Source organism: Sciurus carolinensis, chromosome 4 (genome assembly GCF_902686445.1).
Source record: "Sciurus carolinensis chromosome 4, mSciCar1.2, whole genome shotgun sequence".
NCBI lineage: Eukaryota > Metazoa > Chordata > Mammalia > Rodentia > Sciuridae > Sciurus > Sciurus carolinensis.
The window spans coordinates 167,429,805-167,451,402 of record NC_062216.1 but is presented as its reverse complement, the minus strand read 5'-3'; the positions used below and the strand labels follow the sequence as shown (position 1 = coordinate 167,451,402).

Genomic DNA, 21,598 nt, shown 5'->3' with positions numbered 1-21,598 from the left:
AGGTTTGGAGAAAATTCTTTGCAGTCATAAGGAAGACCTGCACAAGTTTGGAAGCCATTCACAGTGAAAGCCCAGCCTGCTTCTCCAGTCTCAATTCTCACTATTGTCACTATTAGAAGCAGAGAGATGAGTATGTTCTAGTCTAATTCCATTGCTTCTAAAAATGCTTTGCTATTAAAATTTAAAAACATTGTATTTCAGCAATTATATAAACTGTAAGATTTTCATTCCTTTGTTCATTAAGGTTTCTTAATGAACATCCTCAAATCTTTTTCCTTTTCTTTCATGTATTTTTGTTTTGCTGGAGTACCTACTTAAGTACTTTCAGAAAAAGTAATCCAGGTAGTAACTTTGAGCCCTGGTATCTTTGAAGATACCTTTATTTTGCTCTCATTCTTGGAAGATGTTTGACTGGTCATAGAGAAATTCGCACATCATATTTCTATCCCATTAGGTATTTGTCCCTCTGTTTTCATTTTAGTCTTTCTGAATCATGCAAATCATTTCAAAGCCTCTTTTTAAGGCTCTCATTTCAAAACCTGCTTTTTTAAAATTTTCTTTAATTACCTACTTTAGAAAACTTTGTCTTTTGTTGTTGTAGTTTTGGTTCCAGGGATTGAAACCAGGGGTGCTTAACCAGGGGCGACATCCCCAGTCCTTTTTATTTTTTATTTTGATACAGGGTCTTGCTAAGTTACCTAGATCCTCAATAAATTGCTGGAGGCTGGCTTGACCTTGTGATTCTCCTGCTTCAGTCTCCCAAGCTGCTGGAATTACAGAGCGCACCACCCTCCTTGTCCTTGATTTATTGTAGAATTTTCAAATTAAATACTCATGTAGAAGAAAACAACCAAAGAACAGTTTGAAGAAGACTTTATTGGGGAATGCTAGACACAAGTAGACTCTGAAGCAGCCTTGTAACTTGGGGAAGGATGGTGGAATGTTGTATAGGCTTTAGCAAGACTGGAGCTCGGCTAGTTTCAGAAATAGTTGATTAAGGATAATCCTCAGAGGAAGGAATTGTTCTTGCAGATTAGCCACTGAGTGGACAGTTTGAATTTTGTCAAGAAAAATAGTAGAAGTCAAGAAATAAATCATATACAAGGATGGGAGGGCACTGTGGCAAGGGCCAGAGTGGAATGTTCTCATTCTTTCAGCGTCTCTCACATGTGTACTGTTGTCTCCAATATGTTTATATTTTGTCTCCATTATGTTTTAAGCTTACTTAGGGCATAAATTGTCTTATGACTTCTTATATCCTTCAAGGGCTTTGCATTGGTAATTCGTTAATGTGGTAATCATTCAAAATGAAAATCAATTAGTAAATATTTGTAGATTGTTTTGAAACCCCTTTTCAATGTAAACCAAACTTTTTTTAAAAAAATATTTTTTAGTTATCAATGGATCTTTTATTTATTTATTTATATGTGGTGCTGAGGATCGAATCCAGGGCCTTACACGTGCCAGGGAAGTGCTCTACCACTGAGGTACAACTCCAGTCCAAAGTCCAACTTTTATACTCATATTTACATAGTATCTAAGTTTTGTAGATGTTTTTATTGCCTTTTTCAATTTTTGTTTTGACTTGTTCATCAGAAACATCTACTGAGTATACTCAATAGCAATGAAAGATTTTACTGGCTGTCTTTGAAGTTCTAAAGAGAAGAACATGCATAGTACATTAGCACACAGTAGTCAGAGCTGGGCACGGTCCACATGCCTGTAATCCCAGTGGTTTGGGAGGCTGAGGCAGGAGGATCTCGAGTTCAAAGCCAGCCTCAGTAAATGCGAGGCACTAAGCAACTCAGTGATACCCTGTCTCTAAATAAAACACAAAATAGGGTTGGGGATGTGGCTCAGTGGTTGAGTGTACCTGAGTTCAGTCCCAGGTAAACTCCCCCTCCCCACCAAAAAAAAGAATACAGTAGTCGGGAAATCCTAAAGACAACTCAATTCATCATGTATTAAGTTAGTTGCAAGATTTTAAGGGCTGGGATGTAGCTCAGTGGTAGTGTTGTCTACCTACGTGAGGCTATAGGTTCAATCCACAACACTGCAAGGAAAAAACAGGAATTATAAATGACCCTCACTTTATAGTATGCATAGTCAATGTTAAATTAACAAGGTAAGCAAAGGTGAAGTGAGACCATAGGCATGCATTTAATTTTACTTCATTTCACTTCAGACATATTGTTAGGATCATCAAACACCTAGGAATAAAATGTTTATTACTTCTTTATAGTTTATAGATACTAATGGTGATTAGCATCTTCCAGAGCACTGTTGCAGGTATACTTAATTTGCATGTCTATGAATTTAGTAATTTCAGAAACCTAACAACTCCTTTAGAAAAAGGTGGATTTTAAACTACATATAAATCCAAACCCTGCATCGATTATTCCCTTGAATAATTGAGTAATTGAAATTACTTTCTTGACCCTTTATTTCATATAGTCAAATTTTTTACTTGTAGGCAACACTGCATTCATGACATATTGAACTATTTCATTTTGAACAGATGAGGAATAAAAATAGAATGAATCAATTCATTTTAAAGACACAAATTATAATTTGTGTCTTTAATAATACCCTTCTGGAATAGGTCTATTTTTACAGAACTGAGACCCAAAGAGACTCATGAACCTTAGTTTCTAGATTTTCTCTTTTACCTGTTTTGCTGCATAATCCCAAGTCACTTGCCCAATGTTTGTCCTGATTTGTAAAATGTAATACAGGCCATAACTAGCTCCAAGCTTATTGCAATATTTAATTCATCACCTCCTCACCATTTCTGTGATGGTTATTACTGTGTAAGGCAAATTCAAGCATTTATGAAAAATAAAATCTGGTACAGAATTTAAATGGTTACTAGCATCCTCCAGAATACCTTTGCATGTACACTGTTTTGCCTCTGTTACTTTACTGACTTAAGACATTATAGTTTAGGGCTGGGGGTATAGCTCAGTTGGTAGAGTACTTTCCTCATAAGCACAAGGCCCTGGGTTCAAATCCCCAGCACTGCAAAAAAGAAAAAGAAAAGAAAAAAGACATTATATTTTGTAGTTGTTGTCTAAACTTTTTTTGGAATTGATTTATTGGATCCTTAATCTTGGCAAACTCCAGCCGTCCAGATCGCCTTCGGGACATTGCTGATCGTTTCAATGTAGACCATGATGCAGTACTGGACAATGTGCTCTATGCACGTGCATATACCAGTAAGAGCCCCATGTGATTGAATGCTTGGGTTATTATATGTTGGCAGTACTCAGAGGCCCTGGTTGAGTCATGCCCAGATTCCTGACCCATAGAAATTGTGAGATAATAAATGTGTTTTGTTTTAATCTGCTAAATCTGTGGTGAACTGTAATGTAACAATAGATAATTATTACAGTCAATATTACTAGACAAAAATGTGATTTAAAATTATCCACTAAAATAGAGTTTCTAGGGATAAATTTTATAGTTTAATACTTTTAAAAATGTTATTGTTTATTAATTTTTTAAAAAAGTTAGGCAGCATTGATTTACAATTTGAGTGACACAACATTTGAACTGTTTTTCCTCATTTTATTTACTTTTCGTCAAATAGTTTGCCCACAATTTTTATCATCTGCTAAGTCCTCAGGTACTAAAATGCTTTCAAATAATTTCTTATTCTTTGTCTTTGAAATACAGAGTAGTGTGTGTGTGTGTGTGTGTATGTGTATGTGTTGTTGGGTATTGAATCCAGGGCCTCATGCAAATATGTGAGATATGAGCTCTACCCCCAGCCCCCAGAGCAACATTCTTTTTGGATGAGGTAGCATTTGCCATGCATGCTGAGGCAAAGTATGCAATCATGTTTAATAAAGTCATAAATAATTAATAGACTCCTTCAAGGACTCTTTGTTGCCTGGTTCTCAGGGACATGAATGGTCTTTAGCCTCTGCTGCTCCTAGCTTTTCTAATGTTTTCTCACTGTATTTTCCATTAGGTGAACATCAGATGGAGCTACTTGATTATGTAGCAGCAAAGTTCCATGAAGAAGCTGGCATCTTCAAGCTCTTGGTACAAGCTTTTAAACATTGCTCACTCATAGAGCTCTTTAGCATATTTTTCTATTAATTCCTATATTTAAGTGGACTTATTCCCTCCATTTTTGAATGCATATTTATTTTACATTAATCCTGTGCAGATCATTGATTCAATAATGGCACTTTTTCGAGTGGATTTCAGTGGTCGTGGGGAATTGGCTGAACGACAGCAAAAATTGGCCCAGATGTTGTCACGACTCCAAAAAATATCAGAAGGTAGATCTTTAAAATAAAATGGCACTATTCAAATTGGTAAATATGTTTTGCTGAGAAGCTCAGAATAATGTCAGGAGGTAATATTTTTTACCTTCATGGAAATATAACTTTTTAATAAATAAGAAAAGGAAAACATTTTTAAAAAGAAATACAATTCTTAAAATAAAAATATTGATTCTGACCTCAATAATAACTTTAAATAAACTAATTTCTGTTATGAATGAAAAGTAGGAATATGATCTTGTTTGTAAAATAATGTGTAATATTTCTAAGTTCTGAAACCTAAATGATGAACTTTTTATCTTTGTATTGCCCTTTTCTAAGTTTCTTAATTTTATTTCTTGATGCAGAATATAATGTGGCTGTTTTTGTGACCAATCAAATGACTGCTGATCCAGGAGCAACTATGACGTAAGCCCCAATATTCTTCTTTTGTATTTCATAGGTTAATATCAAAAGATTTAGAGTGTAGAATAAAATAATTTCAAAATAATTACCCATGATGTGAGCACAAATATATCACAAGTCACTTTATTGCAGAGTACATAGGAATTCATAATTGTAAATATTAAGTGTTATCCAGAATCTGTTTTTCTCTAGTTCTTTGTGAACTAAATCAGTAGTTTATTCAGCAGTACTGTGGGCTCCACTTTGATCTAAGACTAAAGGAGAAGTGAAAGGCAATAAAAAAAAATTCTAGGGAAATAAATATTTCCAGATACACAAATGACTTTTATTGCACTGATAAATTGTTAGCCTAAAAACAAAAAAGCAGGCTTTCTACAGGATATTTGTGAGATATCTTTTTTAAAGGCCCTAGAGAGAAGTCTCCTGCTTGGAGAAACAATTTCAGTCCACATGAGTGAATTTGTTGAAGTATTTATGCACATAACAGAACTACTAATGACTGTGTGAAAGATGGCGGGGAACAGAAGCACAAGGAGAAATCAAATAGGATAGTAAAAGCAGAAAATACAAAGAAAGGTTTGTTATCACTACCCAAAATTTTGAGCATTATGGATCTGAATAGGCATTCAAAATAACCCTAAGTTTGTGATATTAGAAGATTTTAAGCAACATTTTCTTTAGAAATTTTTTTAACCAGAGGAGATATATATATCTTACTTAGGCTCATCAATTTACATTTTGTCTCATTTTTTTCTCCTTTGTGTATGTGTATGTGTTGGTATGGGTATATCAATAAAATATCTTTGTCCATACACACAAACATATTCACACACACACATGAGCACACATATGTAGTATTATTTTTGTGTGTGAGCCATTGAAAGGAATTACTTTCCTTTTTTTCCCCTCTGATCATTGAGAATTATTTGCAGACACTATGAATCTTTACCTCTTTGAACTGCAGTCTATCTTTTCTAAGAACTTAACCACAATATAATTATCACACTCAAGATGTTTAAGATTGGCATAGTAGTGTTATCTAATATACAGTTGTCTCTCTGGGTGTGGTGAAGCCTGTCTGTAATCCCATCAACTTTTTTTTTGGGTGCTAGGGATCGAACCCAGGGCCTTGTGCTTACAAGGCAAGCACTCTACCGACTGAGCTATCTCCCCAGCCCCCCCATCAACTTTGGAGGCAGAGGCAGGAGGTTTGCAAATTCAAGGCCATCCTCAGCAACTTAGCAAGACCCTGTCTCAAAATAAAAAAGTACTGGAGATGTAGGTATTACTGTGGTCAAGTGTCCCTGGGTTCAATCACCAATAAAAAAAAATGATAATATATATGTTATATATATTACAGTCATCTCCAGATATTATAATAATGTTCTTTATGGTTGTTTGTGTGTGAACCATTTTAGAGGAGTTTTATTTTGTTTTTTACCTTCAGTTTAGGATCAATTGAAGATTATGTGTTGCATGTAGCTGTCATATCTCTTTAGTCTCCTTTAATCAGAACAACCTCTCAACCTTTGTTCAATTTTTGTGGCACTGACATTTTTGTAACATCTCTCAATTTGAAGTTGATTTTTTTTGTTGTTATTTAAAATGCTAGGACTGGGGATGTAGCTTATTGGTAGAATGCTTGCCTAGCATGCATGAAGCCTTTGGTTTGATTCCTAGCATCATAATAAATAAATATATAAATACATAAATAAAATGAAATGTTAAACACTTTGGATGGAAAAACTCCATAAGTACTACACTGACCTTCTCAGTGTAACATGTCAGGAGGCACATGATGGCAGTTTGTGCCATTTTTAAGATGTTTGATCATGTGATTAAGATGCAATTCATGAGATTTCTTCAGTGTAAAAGATACAAAAATATCTTTTCATAATAAGTAATTTGTTGGGTGATAATTTGACGCTGTGTAAATATCTTCTTCTATAAGCGTTCACCATTGAAGATTCGTACCTAAATCAATTATTGCTTTGATGGTTGCAATACAAAGTGGTATTACTTTGAAACCAAGGCAACCCATCATATAGTGGCAGTTGAAATGATTCAGATATATATGTAAGAAGAAAGTTGAGAGGCTAATATAAATTCTATAAATTGTACTGAAATGAACATCTCTCTTTAGACTTTTTCTAAAAAGTATTATTGCATCTTCTATAGTTTAATACATCTCTCATTTTTAATACCTTTTATGAGTATTCTACTTAATTACAAGAGATTTCAATGTGACAATTATTAACTATACAAACAGTATTAAGAAAGTTAAAAAGGTTGAAGAGGGAAACTGAGGTTATAGATCAGTGGTATAGTGCATGCTTAAGGAGGCCCTGGGTTCAATCCTCAGCACCAATAGAAAATAAAAAAAGACTGAGGAGAAAAATCAATCATTTTTTAATTCAACAAATATTTGTTGAAAATCTAGGACTGGGGATATAGCTTAGTTGGTAGAGTGCTTGCCTTGTATACCCAAGGCCCTGGTTTCAATCCTCAGCACCAAAAAAAAAAAAAAAAAGAAAAAAGAAAATCTTCTATATAACAAACAACAATTCTGGGAATTAATTCACTGGTGAACCCAAGAGACAAAACCCCTTAGTCAGGTCTGGTGGTATGCACCTGTAATCCCAGTTACTGGAGGAGGTTGAGGCAGGAGGATCACAAGTTCAAGGACTGTGCAGTTTATCAAGACCCTGCCTCAAAAAGAAAATTTAAAAATATGGGAAGTAGCTCAGTGGTAGAGATTGCTTGCCTAACACATGTGAGCTCCTGGATACAATCCCCAGTACTACAAAACAAAACAAAAATTTAAACCCTTGCCTCCATAAAAAAGAATAAAAGAAGGAGGAGAAGGCGGAAGAGGAGGAGAAGTATTGTCCATCTAACTGGACATTTTAAACTCTTGGTATGTTGTACATTGTCGGTAGTGTAACCCTTGCATGCTTAAGCAAACTTCGTGAAGTACTTCACCAAAAGAATAATTTTAAACAGAAGAGAAATGGAAGATTTTTAAGGCTTGTTTTAAAAAGAGAAAATGACTCATTTGCTCAGAGGGAGGAAGTGGGTTGCATTCAAATAAAACAGTACAAGTTAAAGAGCAATGTTCTGACTTCAGGTGTGGGGAGGGAACATTGAAGAGGCCAAAACTGTCACTCTGGAGTTGGAAGGCAAAGGAAATTGGTAGAAATTAGGTCAGATGAGGTTCTTTTTTTTATATTTGTAGAAAGTTTCAAAAAGAGTAAAACCATTTTGAATTAACTCCCATAAGATGATGAAAGGAGAAATCAAGAAGTGACAGAAAGTTAATAATTGAAGAGTTAGTCGGAGAGAGGAGGAGATTTATAGTGAAGAGAGCTAAGTAAGAGCCAAAGAAGGTAACAAAGGCTAGTACTTTTGCTGGGTAAGTCTGCTGTGAAACGTCTCCTCCACCTAGCTGAGTTGTAAGGAAATAAGGTTCACTATAATTAGCGTGTTCTAAAGTATATTAAATTATAACAGTGCCGATTAAATACATGTCTTCCTATAAAGCACAAAATTATCACATCTAAATGAAAAAAGCCAGGACAGTTTTAAACTAAAGAATTTCAAATGCTACTAGAAAACCTCCCATAAAGAAAATATCTTTGTTTCTCTGTGTTGAGGAACTCCAAGCTGCAGCTCGCCTGGAGCCTGTCAGAGAAATATCACTATAATTGGTATGAGTCCCTAAGTACACTGACAATAATTGAGGCTTATATCCCATGCATTATACTTGATTGCACATCGTATTAAAAAGGAACAAAATTATAGAGGCGCGGAGCTGCCATACGATAGAGCGAGCAGCAACTCCTCGATGAAGCTGCAGACGCAGGTTTGAGAACTGCAGTGATCCAGCTGATGAAGGCCTGGAGATAACAAGTCAGTTTCAGCCTGGGAAGCTGCACATCAGGGCAAATAATGCCACGAGCAACTACTAGGACCATAAAGTTGCCACCTACTTCTGTTGTGTATGTTTTCCTAAAACAAAAGTCATCTGAGAACATTTGCTGTCTTATAAATGCACAGTTTATTCCCCACGTATGTCACCTGCTGATTCAATCCTTAGCATAAGAGGTGATATGTTTAGAGAAAAAAGCACTAATCCAGGGTCACTAGCATAGTGACCCTTTATAAAGCATTTAAACTATTTGAACTTCATCTCCCTGCAAATGATTTTTGGTCAGGTATTTACATGATTCTTACATGATTTCTCATGTGATCCCAGTGTAACTCAGCCTCCCTGGGCCTCCCTGTCTTTTCTGTGAAGCCAGTCTTGATATGTGGTTGCATTCCTCACACCTGACAAAAAACTAGAATTCCATCTTCAGAATGTTGGGAAAAAAATGTACGTTTTTTTTTTTTTTTTTTGGGGGGGTGGGGACCATGTTTGTGTGTTTTGCATATTTTAGGGAGCAGAGGGAAGTGTTACTTAACAAAACTTCTTAAACATAACATACTCTTTTTTAAAATCCATCTCTTTATCCCACAAATTCTTCTCTCTTTATAGTCCTCTTTTCTCCCCATGTTCCCCTCCTCCTTCTTGGGCTAGTTCATTCAGCCTTCCTCTCCTTAATGTACTCTTTCTCAAAAATTCCATCTATACCCTTGCCCCTTACAAGTCAAAAGCACCTGGAGGGCCTGTTATCCTCAGGCTTGCCCTAACCTCTGTCTCTGAGGGTCCACACTCCAACCAGAATATGAGTAGGTATCATGAGTATTCCTAACTTATAAAAGTGGGAATGGAGGCTCAGAGTACTTACTGTTTGCCCAGTCACAGTTAAAAAAATAGGAAAGCCAGGGTTTGCATACAGGAATCTTTGATGTTGATGTTCTTTTAGTTTTACCGTGGTATCTTCCCATCTCATCCCTTCTCAAAACACTATACCTCATGACCCCAACATCTTAATTTGAAGTCGGTAGGCCAGAATGTTCTGGGTCCACACAGAACTACCCTCAATGATATAATGTGCTGCATCCTGTTGAACCAGAATGAAAGAAATGAGTACTCTCTCTCAGGCCCTCTTTATCTCTAATATCCACCCATCTCTTCCTCCTCCTCATTGTGCTCACTGTCTTCAGAGAAAATGAGGAGAGTAAAGGAGAAGAAAACATAAAAGAAGGGAAAATAAGAGAATAGGGTAATGGAGGGATGTGGGTGGTTTTCTGATGCTGTTTTAACTTGGTCAGAAATAGAAGTAAATTAAAGCCCTCTAAAAGAATGTGAAGTGCTATCACACCTTCTTGTACTTCACCTCAATACTTAACTGCTAGAATACTCAGGAAGGTTAAAGAAACGTGAAGAAAAATTTCTTAGTCTACATTTCATTGAGTGACTAACAGAATCATTTGGTTAAATTATGATAGTTAGCACTTATTAGGGATCTCTTCTGTGCCAGGATTGATGTGAGGGTAAAGCTAATATATATAAGTGACCAGGTATAGCTCCTGGCACATAGTAGGCTCCCAGTTAATCATATTAAATATATCTTGAATTCTCACCAGAGCCCTAAAAGGTAAGATCTTTTTATTCCCATTTCACCATGAAAGAAACTGAGGTTCCTAAAGATAAGTAACTAACCCAAGATAGATAGGTAATAAGTATTGGGGTAAGGATTAGGAAAGCATACAATAATATTAAATGTAGTCACTGGGCTAATGCTTTGTCTGAATTATTTTAACAACTGTCCTATCAGAGTTATTATTCTCTATATAAAATGAAGAAACATAATGGCTAAATAATTTTTTTTTCTGAGGTCACATAGCTGCCAATTCAGAATTTGAACTCAGGTCAAATTCCAAACTCATATGCCTTACAATACACCAGGGCTGTACCTGTCAGAGGGGAGGCTAGCACCCTGTCACATGAGAGGCTTTGCAGGTACATAATCTTCTACTGTGGGTACCGGACCACATTTCGGGACCTTCAGCCTTGCTGCCAGAGATTTTATTTAGTCAGTCTACTGAGAATCAATGCATTTTTCCAGGGCAAACTCACATTAATCAAGTTCATGAAACTCAACAAAACACCAGAAGACCAGTCTGTTGATAATGAAAAATGTAACTACATTTAAAGTTCATGTGACCAGTGAGCATGTAGGTAGACTTTTATCAGAATGCAAATTTTAATCTGTAATTATTTACTAAATATGGAATCCAAGCAAAGGGAAATAAATGATTTAAATAATGTCTGCCACATAGTGAGGACTCAGTAACTCTTGGTTATCATGATTAATATTCATGTACACCATAGGGGAAGTTCATGAATCTTCTAAACGTAAATGAAAATTTTATGTGTGAGCATATGTGCATTTTGCTGGAGGGGATTCCAACTCTTTTATTAAATTATCAAAGTGTTGATGACTTGCAATAAACATTAAAAACCATAAATTCTATACAGAATCCTAAATACCCTACCATGATAGAGCAAACAAAATTGAATTGACTTGAAATTCTCTTAAGTCTAAGATGGTTATGCTGTGTCACAGTCTGTTTTGATTAATCTCTTAGTTTATCATTTTTGATAACTTTTTATCCCTACAATATCTTTTCTATAGGCTTCCTTAGCCCCTTTGCAAATCCTGTCATTTATTTCCCTATATAGTCCTCTCCTTTTAGAGATAACCTTTTTAATGTTCAGACTTTCATCTGTAATAATCAATGACAAGCAGTAGTACCTATTCTCTCTGTGCCTAGGGTATCACACTAGTAACAGCTGACAGTAGTTTGCAAAGAAAGAAAACATGGAACATCTACAACTCCAGCTTCCTATTCTTCTTTAAGTTACTTATCATGGCCAGGGGATGGGGAATTACTTTAATGGTGGTGGGAGATCAGTCTCCTTTTATTTACATTTACCTTGCTGTTTAGAGTATCCTTCAGAAGTTCCATGATTGAAAGCTTCTTTGAAGATATGTCACATGTCTGTCCAGAAAGACCTAGACCAGGGAGAGCCAAATTTTCTTCTCTGTATTTTATTCCACAATGTTAATGGAGGACCTTCTATATTATAGATACTTTTCTAGACACTGGAGTTCTGAAGATGAACAGGGATTGAGAGCATAATGGGGGAGTGAGACTCATGAATATAAAATCATAGCAGAGTATGCTTTAATAGAGGAATACACATTCTGCCAGGAGACCACACGGGACAGAAGTCCAGGCAGGAATGATCCTTAAAGGATGAGTAGGAGCTGCATGAGCAAAACAGTAGGGAACACGGTTTTCATTTCAGAGAGAACAGTGTACGCAGAGGCACTGAGGTATAAGAAGACTTGCTGAAATAAGAAAATTTAAAAAAGAAATATGAGAGGTAAGGAGGGAAAAATGAGAGCAAATAGAGATGAGTACATAGGCTGTATGTTAACTTTCCATTACTATCATAAATACCTGAGACAGCCGACTTGTAAAGAGAAAAGGTGCATTTTATCTCACAGTTTTAGAGGTTCCAGTCCATGATCAGGCAGACCCATTGCTTTTAGGCCTCTGGTGAGGGTGTCAGATGGCAGTGGCAGGGAGTACATGGCAGAGCAAGACCACTAGCCTCATGACTAGAAAGAAAACACCCCTAGAAACCCAAATCCTCTGACTATGCTCCAACTCTTAAAGGCTTCACAGCCTCCCAGTGCTGCCAATCTTCCCAAACCTCACCTAGGTTTTACTGTCTCCTAACTAATATATCTTTAGTTATTCCAACCTCCCTTTGTTCTCTTGTTGTGGGAAGGCCCTCTGGGATGGAGTGAATTTTGGCATGTATAACATTTATCTTTGTTGGTCAGGAAGGCCCCTTCCTCTTCCCTCTTGTTGTCAAGGGCCTGTGAATCTGTCACAATCAGGTGCTAACTGTTAGTAAACATTTGTTCTATTTCCTCTTCAGCTGATTTTCTTACATCCTCAGTAATTTATATTTAAGGCTAAAACCTGTATTTTGAAAATGGACCACCAGACTTTCTGTGTCTCACAGTGGATAGAAAGAAGAGTAAGTTGAGGAAGCTTCCTCTGAGGGCCTTTGTTTTCTGTATGAAGTAGCAGACAGCGTCATCCAAGGTGAAGGGATAAGAATGAAAAGGGGCTTAAGGAGATGACTGAAGGTTTGTGGAAGGAGAAGTGAAGCTAACCATGTAGGAGAATCACTGAGTAGTATTGAGACAGCCTGTGAGAAGCAATAACATAGCTGTTAAGACTTCTGTAATTCCAGCAACTTGGGACACTAAGGCAGGAGGGTAGCCATTTTGAGACCAGCTTCAGCAACTTAGCAAGACCCTGTCTCAAATTGAAAGATAAAAATGGCTGGGGATGTAGCTCAATGATAAAGTGCTCCTGAGTTCAATCCCCAGTAGCCAAAAAACAAAAGAAAGAAACTTCTCTCTGCCTATTTACCCATTTAGCTAAACCTAACCCTGATTGTTTTCTCTTATCGCCTCACAACAGAAATTTCCACTGGTTTCAATTTTACTTGTTTCTATCTACTGTGAAAGCACTAATTTTTTCTGCAGTCAAATATTCTTAGAATTTTTTGTAGATTTGATATCTTTGGCTCAGAAAACATTTGTGAGCACCAACCGTGTAGCTGGTTGCTAACACACTAAATGCAATGTGGTCTGCTCTTAAGGAACCTAGTGATAGGGAGTAAGAGAGGGAGCAAGGAGAAATATGAGAAGTGAGTGAATAATAATACCAAAGACAGGGCATGAAAAGTGTATTACAGAAACGTAAGTCACTGTTTGCAGGCTCAGTGTCCAGAGCCCAGCTGAGTATACAATCAGGACCTCAAACAGCCCATCTTTATAAAATGCAGGGTTCTTTTAAATCCATGAAGAACCACCCACAAGGTAGGGGTGACCTGGAAAGTTAAGAGCCACTCCACTAAAAAGAGTGACATTGAGGGCTGGGGAGATAGCTCAGTTGGTAGAGTGCTTGCCTTGCATGCACAAGGACCTGGGTTCGATCCCCAGCACTGCAAAAAAAAAAAAAAAAAAAAAGAGTGACATTGATCTGTAAGCATTATAGAGACAACTCAGCTTTTCATCTTTCATCTAGCTATGATGCTTGATTGCTTTCCTGTACTTTCAGCTGCTGGAAAATCAGCCCAGTCTTCTGACTCCTCACTGCCTGGCTTTACTTTCTTTTCTTTTATCTTTTTAAATTTTTTTAGTTGTAGATAAACACAACACATTTATATACATACGCAGTGCTGACGATCAAACCCAGTGCTCCCGTGCTAGGCAAGCACTCTACCACTGAGCTACAACCCCAACCCCTGTCTTCACTTTCTTTATAGTGTTTCACTCAAAAATAACTGTCTGTTCTTGTTCCTATATCTGATGAATCTTAACCAATCCCATCCATCCCAGCCAGGGATTTTCTTGTCTTAACCTCTGAACCATTTAATCAAACAGTAGTTTATGACAGCAGACTCCTTTACCCAAGAACTTCTTATTACACCAACCTACAACCTACATATTTAACCTCATGCCAATCAGCCACATTCTCACTACACCAAGCCTCAAGCTAGAATAACAAGAAACTTGAACACTGTCATGGAACAAGCCCAATTTGAATTGACTTGTAACTGTATTATCCCAGAGCTAAAGCTATTCTCCTGTATCAGTCGCAGTTTATTTTGATCAAGTAGAACCAGCTAGTTTACACTCAGCTCTCTTTATTTATGATTTCTAGGTTTTCTTCTGCACCAGTTGAACTTATCATGTTGGTCCCCCCCTCCTTTTAGTAACATGATGTATTATTAATTACTTATGTTGAACCATCCTTGCATTCCAGGGATATATTGTGCATTGTCATGGTGTACACTCCTTTTGATACACTACTGGATCCAATTTGCTAGTACTTTGTTGAGAATTTTTGCAACTAGGCTTTTTTAAAGGATTAACCATTAGGGTAATTAAGAAACTCATTTATCGCCATGTAACAGTCCCCTTATGACTATGTCTCTCAAGATGAGTGTCAGTAGTATTTATAACTTCTTATAGCATTTTTTGAATCCTTGAATCATAGAGCTTATTTAGAGGAATAAACTTTGGGCAAGAATAATAAAGACAAAGGTACTCCAAACACCATTCTCACTGTACAACACTGAAGGGTTCCATCGTACTGTTAATGAACAAAAGAGGTTCTCAATCTGCTTTCAATTACACAGTATCACAGAGGAAGCTTGGGTAGTTCTTGTTCATTAGACAAGAATAGTGCCTGCCTGGCACATAATGGGCCATTAATAAATTTTTCTGATAAATAAAGGAATAAATAAATGCAGTCTTTGTATTTTGTAAAGAAGAAATTTTTTTTTTTTTTTTTTTTTTTTTTTTTGCTGTACTGGGGATCGAACCCAGGGCCTTGTGCTTGCAAGGCAAACACTCTACCAACTGAGCCATATCCCCAGCCCAAGAAGAAAATTTCTTAAACTCAAAGTTATCCTGACAGTGAATAATGTTTTATTTGTGCTTTTTCAATAGTATTTTCTTCTTAAAAAGTCAAACAAAACATGAACTATTTGTCTTAAGAATCTCAGAAGTCTAGACTAGGTGACACTGGGTTAGATGGTTGCTCCACCCCTGCCCCACAAGGCTCTACTTGTTTAGAATATATACCTACTCCATCCCCTCCACACTCCACAGACAGACACCTGTAATCGCCAATATTGGTGTATATAGTCCATGTAATGAAAACTAAGTAGAGGTTTTATTAATTCAGCTTTCAGGCAGACCCCAAAAAACCCATTGGGGGACACATTCTGGCTCATGCTTCAACGACAAGAATAAGCTTGCGCAAGGGAAGAGGAGAACTGAGAATTGCCAAGATTTATGACAGGTAAATAGTTTCTTAGTCTTCATCAGATTCTTGTGCATATAATTTTAAACAGAATTGTTGCTCCTCAGAGGCTATAATTATTCTGCTGGCAAATGCTACACATTTGAGTTTCCTTCTAAAAAATCATCAAATTGATTGGGAAGTCCCTACTGTGTTCTAGGTCCTCGGGATCCAGGGATTCTGCTGACACATATTTTTGGTCTCTGACCTTTCAAAGTGAAGCAGAGAATGAAATCACATTAATTCCAATTAAAGGGTGGTCAATGCCAGGGAAGTACAGAGTATAGAGAATATCGTTCTCCTTTCTCTTTGCCATGTTAACATCATTCGCTTGCAGGTTTCAGTAAATGTCATTTTCTCAGAGAGCCTTTCCCTAATCCTTGTGGTGCAGGCTTTGTTTTCCACAGTACATTACTTGTTTAATTAAGAATTATAAAGCAACAATAGGTGTTGGCGAGGATGTGGGGAAAAAGGTACACTCATACATTGCTGGTGGGGTTGCAGATTAGTGCAGCCACTCTGGAAAGCAGTGTGAAGATTCATTAGAAAACTTGGAATGGAACCACCATTTGACCCAGCTATCCCACTCCTTGGCCTATACCCAAAAGACTTAAAATCAGCATACTATAGTAACACAGCCACATCAATGTTCATAGCTGCTCAATTCACAATAGCTAGATTGTGGAACCAACCTAGATGCCCTTCAATTGATGAATGGATAAAGAAACTATGGTATATATACACAATGGAATATTACTCAGCCACAAAGAAGAATAAAATTATGGTATTTGCAATAGATGGATGCAGTTGGAGAATATCATACTAAGTGAGATGAGTCAATCCCAAAAAAACCAAGGGCCAAATGATCTCTCTGATAAGCGGATGATGATCCATAACGGGGGCTGGGAGGGAGGCAAGAATGGAGGAAGGATGGATTGTATAGAGGAAAAAGAAAGATGGGGAGGGGGTGGGGGAAGGAAAAATAACAGAATGAGACAAACATTATTACCCTATGTACATGTATGATTACACAAATGGTGCGACTCTACTTCGTGTACAATCAGAGAAACAACAGTTGTACCCCATTTGTATACAATGAATCAAAATAAATAAATTACAAAAATAAATAAATAATTATTGGTGGGGGATGTGACTTAGTGGTAGAGCATTGCTTTTCATCATCTGTCCCTGTAGAAGACCAAAAGACATGCCTGCTATGTTTTAGGGAGCTTCCAGCATCTCTTAAAATTTACTATAAACACAGGGCACGATGGTGCACACCTGTAATCCCAGTGGTTTTGGAGCCTGAGACAGGAAGATCTCAAGTTTGACCAGCCTCAGCAACTTAGCAAGGTCCTCAGCAACTGAGTGAGACACTGTCTCAAAATAAAAAATATAAAGGGCTGGGGATATAACTTAGTGGTAAAGTGCCCTTGAGTTAAATCCCCAGCACCAAAAAAAAAATGTTTTTAAAGCCACTGCAAATGTGGGTGTAGCTCAGTGGTAGCATTTGCCTAGCAAGCATAAGGCCCTAGGTTTGAGCCCTAGCATGCTGGGGGGTGGGGGTGGGGGGCGGGGTATATCAAATGTTTTTTGTTGAATTCAGTAGACAGTTCCACCATGTTACTGACATTTTTTGGTCTATTTCTTGAACAGAATGCTGGGCCTAGAACTTTCTCAAACATTTTCCACTCTGAATTATAACTTAACATTCTCTGTACATCTCCCTCACAACAGGGACTGAGTCTGATTCACTGATGTTCAAGAACCTAACCTGGGGCTCGACACATAGTAGACACTCAGTAGTTATTTGTTGAATTTACAAATGAATAAACTTGAGCTACATTTTCAGTCATTTATGTTTCCTCAAGCCCTCCAAACTTACAGGGTAAATAGCTTTTGCCATTCTTATAGGAGGCTGCTTGGGCTCTGCAGATTCAATAAAAAATAATTACAGTAAATTATCATAGAGATTAGTTATGTCAGGTTTCCATAAACTTGAATCAAATCAACAAAACCAGATCAGAGCTTAAAACTTCAAAACTCAGTTATGCATCATGTACTCATTTCTTGTTGGCCCCTGTCAGTTTCTTACGATGAATTCTCCTTGACTTGAGAAATAACTTTTTTAGTAGGGAAGATGATAACACTAATAATGATAGCTAACACTGAGTGGCTACTATGTGCTAGGCCTTGCTCCTGATTTATATATACTATTTCATTATTTATAACAACCACCCTAAGAGGTAGTGATTGTTAACCCAAAAAAATTACACAGGAGGTAACCAAGGCCTCAAGAAGTTAGGTAAACAGTGCCCCTCTCCAGTCTGTTTTAAACAGAAAAGACAGAGTGAACCTTTGTAAACCTGCAGATTGCATCTGTCCTCTGCTTAAACCCTGCCAGTAGTTTCCTCTCTACTCAGAACAAAAGCCAGTCTCATGGCAGTTGGCACAGCAATCCATGGATGGCCCTGTTGCTCCCACTCTCCTGCTAGCTCGCTGTGCTTCTCCTCATCAGACAGGCACTCCGAAGTTCACTAATCATGCATGCCAGGAACAGTCTACCTTAGAATCTTTGCACTTGTTCCTTCTGCCTGGACAATGTCAACCTCATAGCCCTCTCTCTGCTTATCTCCTTCATGTACTCCAAGGGTTTGATCAAAGGTTACCTTTTCAACAGGCCTGTCTTAACCTACTAGTTCCAAGTTGCAGCTGACCTCCTCCAGCCTGCACACTTCTCACCTCCTTTACTCAGCTCTTTCTTTCGCCATAGCACTTATTTGCTAACATAGCACACATGTTAATTTTTTATGTCCATTATTTGTTTTATTTCTCTACTTTCCCCAAATATAAATTCCACAAGGGCAAGGATCTTTGTCTATTTTTTCCTTCACTTAATAGATCTCAAGTGCCTATAACAGGGATATAGTAGGTACTTGATAAGTATCTTCTTACTGAAAAACAAATGAATATTTATGACACATCACACAACAAATAAAAGATAGGACCAGAATTAGAATCTATACTGTCTGAATGTCTATCATTTTAAATCATTATTTAATCACTACTTCTTAGTTTACTGAGAAATAGTGTAAAAGAAATAGCTATTTAGATAGCTATAGTTAACCTATAGTTACTCTTATGACTTCAACTACTACCTTTAAACAGATATAAAAGAAAGATTTTTTTTTTTTTTTTTTTTTGCTTAAAGAGGACAAAGAATCTTCAAGAATTGGTCAGAAAGGGTTCTCAGAAGAATTTCCAGGTGTGTAGGAATTAATCTAGTCTGGGCTGAGTTTGGTTCAGTGGTAGAGCACTTGCCTAGCATGTCCCAGACCATGAGTTCAATCCCCACATTGAAAGAAAGAGAGAAAAAAGAATTAACTCAATTCTCCTTTTCCTTGAATGTCACTGTAGTTACTGCTCCAGCTCCCTGGCCTTCAATTACACATTTTTCTCTCTTTCAGACTTTCAAATGAGCAATTAAAAACCCCACTGTTTTGGTAATATTGGAGATTGAGTTCAGGGGGACCACTGGGCTACATCTTTTTTTATGTCATGTTTTGAAATAGGGTCTCACTAAGTTCTGAGACTGGCTAAACTTGCAGTCCTCCTGCCTCAGTCTCTAGGATAACAGGCATGAGCCACTGCAAACTGCAAAAGTCCCACTTATTTAAATCCATTTAGCATATTTGAGATCAATAGACTTTAAAAACAAAGAACTCTACTGAGTTCAAAGTAAGAACAAAGTTTAAATAACTATCACAAAATGAAAAGGCATACAGATGGTCAAATTTCTGAAGTAGTTGCTTCTGATTCTATTCTGATTCTATTAAGAACAGAACAAAACAAAACAAATCAACCATAGTTCAACTACTTTCTGTGGCTTCTCTCTTTTTTTCAGCTCCTTGTCTGTCTCTAGAGAGAGCTTTTGTTTAACTTTCTGCCATTTGTAAGTAGCTGACTGAGTGGTTTTTAGCCAAAGCCAAAAGTTATTTTTTGTTGGGCACGGTGGTGCATACCTGGGATCCCAGCTATTTGGGAGGCTGAGACAGTCTTGGACAATTTAGTGAGATCCTCAGCAACTTAGCAAGGCTGTGTTGGACTGGGGATGCAGCTCAGTAGTAGAGTCCTTCTGGGTTAAATCCCCAGTACCACCATCAAAAAAAAAAAAAAAAAAGGCAAAGAAAAAGAAAAAAGTTCAAAACTCATTGCAGCAACTTAGTGAGTCCCTGTCTCTGAATAAAATTTAAAGAACTGGGGAGATAGCTTAGTGGTAGAGCACTTTTTTCATATGCATGAGGCCCTATGGGTTCATCCCCAACACTGAAAAAAAAATTTTTTTTTTTTGCTTTGTAAGGACACTTAGGCCTTACTCAATTTCAGTTTTAGTCCAGCAGGACCTATCTTATCTGTAGCTATCCTCAGAGGAGACACTTCTGCTATTTCCTGAGGGAAATAACCTTATCCATCGCTTAAAGTACACTACCTAATCTCTACCTTCAAACAAAACAAACAAACCAAATCATTTCAAAGTCTTTTACAGTTTCCCCCTACATTAGTCAGTAGAAAGGTGCACGCTCCTATAGAATCAGGCCCCTCAGGCCCATCTAGGCAATGCCTGACACTACACTGAAAGAAACTCAGTGACCCCTTTTGCTTATTTCCAAGTTTGGGGTAATTTTTCTTGATTTTCAGAACCTTATATGTAGAAGTTGGCTAACAAATGTTTGTGAGGGTGCATGATACTTGTAGGTCAATTCTTGTAGTCCGCATTTAGCTGTACCCACGGTGATGTCTCGGGAGACTCAGACTGATGGGAGCAGGATGCCTGTGACATGAATATAGTATTTATAGAAGTAAAGCTTTTTATAAACTTCTGTTCCCTTGTATTCTGCTAGCCCTGAGATGCCTGAAAATGAAGCCACCTTCGCAATAACTGCTGGAGGAATTGGGGATGCCAAGGAGTAGGTGGTGAATTGATGCAAATTGCTTCTCAGTGCTTATTAGGAGCTGAAGAGATGGAAAAGCAGTCTTGCATTTCAGATCTTGAAATAAGAATTTGTTTTTTTCATGTTATTAAAGGAAAGGCAGCAAAAGAGTTACATTTTATATTTATCTTAAAAGTCCCTGATTATATAGCTATACATTGCATGTCAGTTTAAGAATATACACATATATTCCTAAATTGTTTATAGTAGGTGCGTGTGTGTGTGTGTTTATCCCTATCAGAAACTAGTTGGGGAAGGGACACCACATAGCTTCACTTCTACTTTTCCAAGTGAGCCACTAAGCAAGCTGAAGGTCTGGGAGCTAAAAAAGTTCCCCTTCTCCTGCAGACTTCCCCTCTGACATTTTCCTGGGGCACAGTACTGCTGCTCTTCCACAATAGGGAGATGGTTAAGCAGATAATGTTTATAGACCAGAAAAACTTTTAAAATTTACACTATCAAACTACATATTCACCTTGATAGCAACAGAAAAAAACATTAAATTAAGCCAAATTTTAAATCATTTGACCTTTGGACAAGTTGAAATTACTTTTAAAAATGTAGGGGCTGGGGCCTTGGCTCAGTGGTAGAGCACTTGCCTAGTACATGTGAGGCACTGGGTGCGATCCTCAGCACCACATAAAATAAATAAACAAAATAAAGGTATTGTGTCCATCTATAACTAAAAACTATTTTTAAAAAATGTATTTCTGATGCATACATATTCTCATGGGAAGATAAAAAAATCTAAAAATTTACAATATTGGGTGATAAAAGTAGCATCATTTTTATATTTTAAGATTTGGGTAGAAAATTCAAAATATTTTTTAAACATTAAAGTTAAATTTAAAATTTCTGAATAGTAATTTTAGAAATGTATAAAAGACTACTATTATTTGTAATTGTTAAAAAATAAAATCTGTCAAAATATTTGTATGATATTTAAAATTAAAATATTAATGATATATACAAGAAAAATCTTTATAGACTTCAGACTTAATCTTTATTTTACATTAACATATATGAAAATTCAAGTATTAAAAGTACTTTTTGCTACAA

The 21,598-nt window shown here is 36.9% G+C and overlaps 1 protein-coding gene and 1 non-coding gene across 4 annotated transcripts in view; one reads left to right on the top strand and one right to left on the bottom strand.

Annotated features, from left to right (window-relative positions):
• Positions 1–21,332, top strand: part of Dmc1 (DNA meiotic recombinase 1) — a 36,732-nt gene extending 15,400 nt beyond the window's left edge. For 2 of the 3 annotated variants that reach the window (XM_047550374.1, XM_047550373.1), the window contains exons 9-14: positions 3,124–3,215; positions 3,974–4,047; positions 4,175–4,289; positions 4,640–4,700; positions 15,432–15,548; positions 20,450–21,332. In XM_047550374.1, coding sequence (XP_047406330.1) covers positions 3,124–3,215; positions 3,974–4,047; positions 4,175–4,289; positions 4,640–4,700; positions 15,432–15,548; positions 20,450–20,519 — 529 coding nt within the window. In that variant the 3' untranslated portion in view covers positions 20,520–21,332. The remainder of the gene's footprint in view (positions 1–3,123; positions 3,216–3,973; positions 4,048–4,174; positions 4,290–4,639; positions 4,701–15,431; positions 15,549–20,449) is intronic. The other variant, XM_047550375.1, reaches the window with a different exon arrangement.
• Trnaa-ugc (transfer RNA alanine (anticodon UGC)) lies at positions 15,046–15,122 on the bottom strand. Its single transcript has one exon. It is a non-coding gene; the product is annotated as a tRNA-Ala (tRNA).
• Positions 21,333–21,598: the final 266 nt, after the last annotated feature.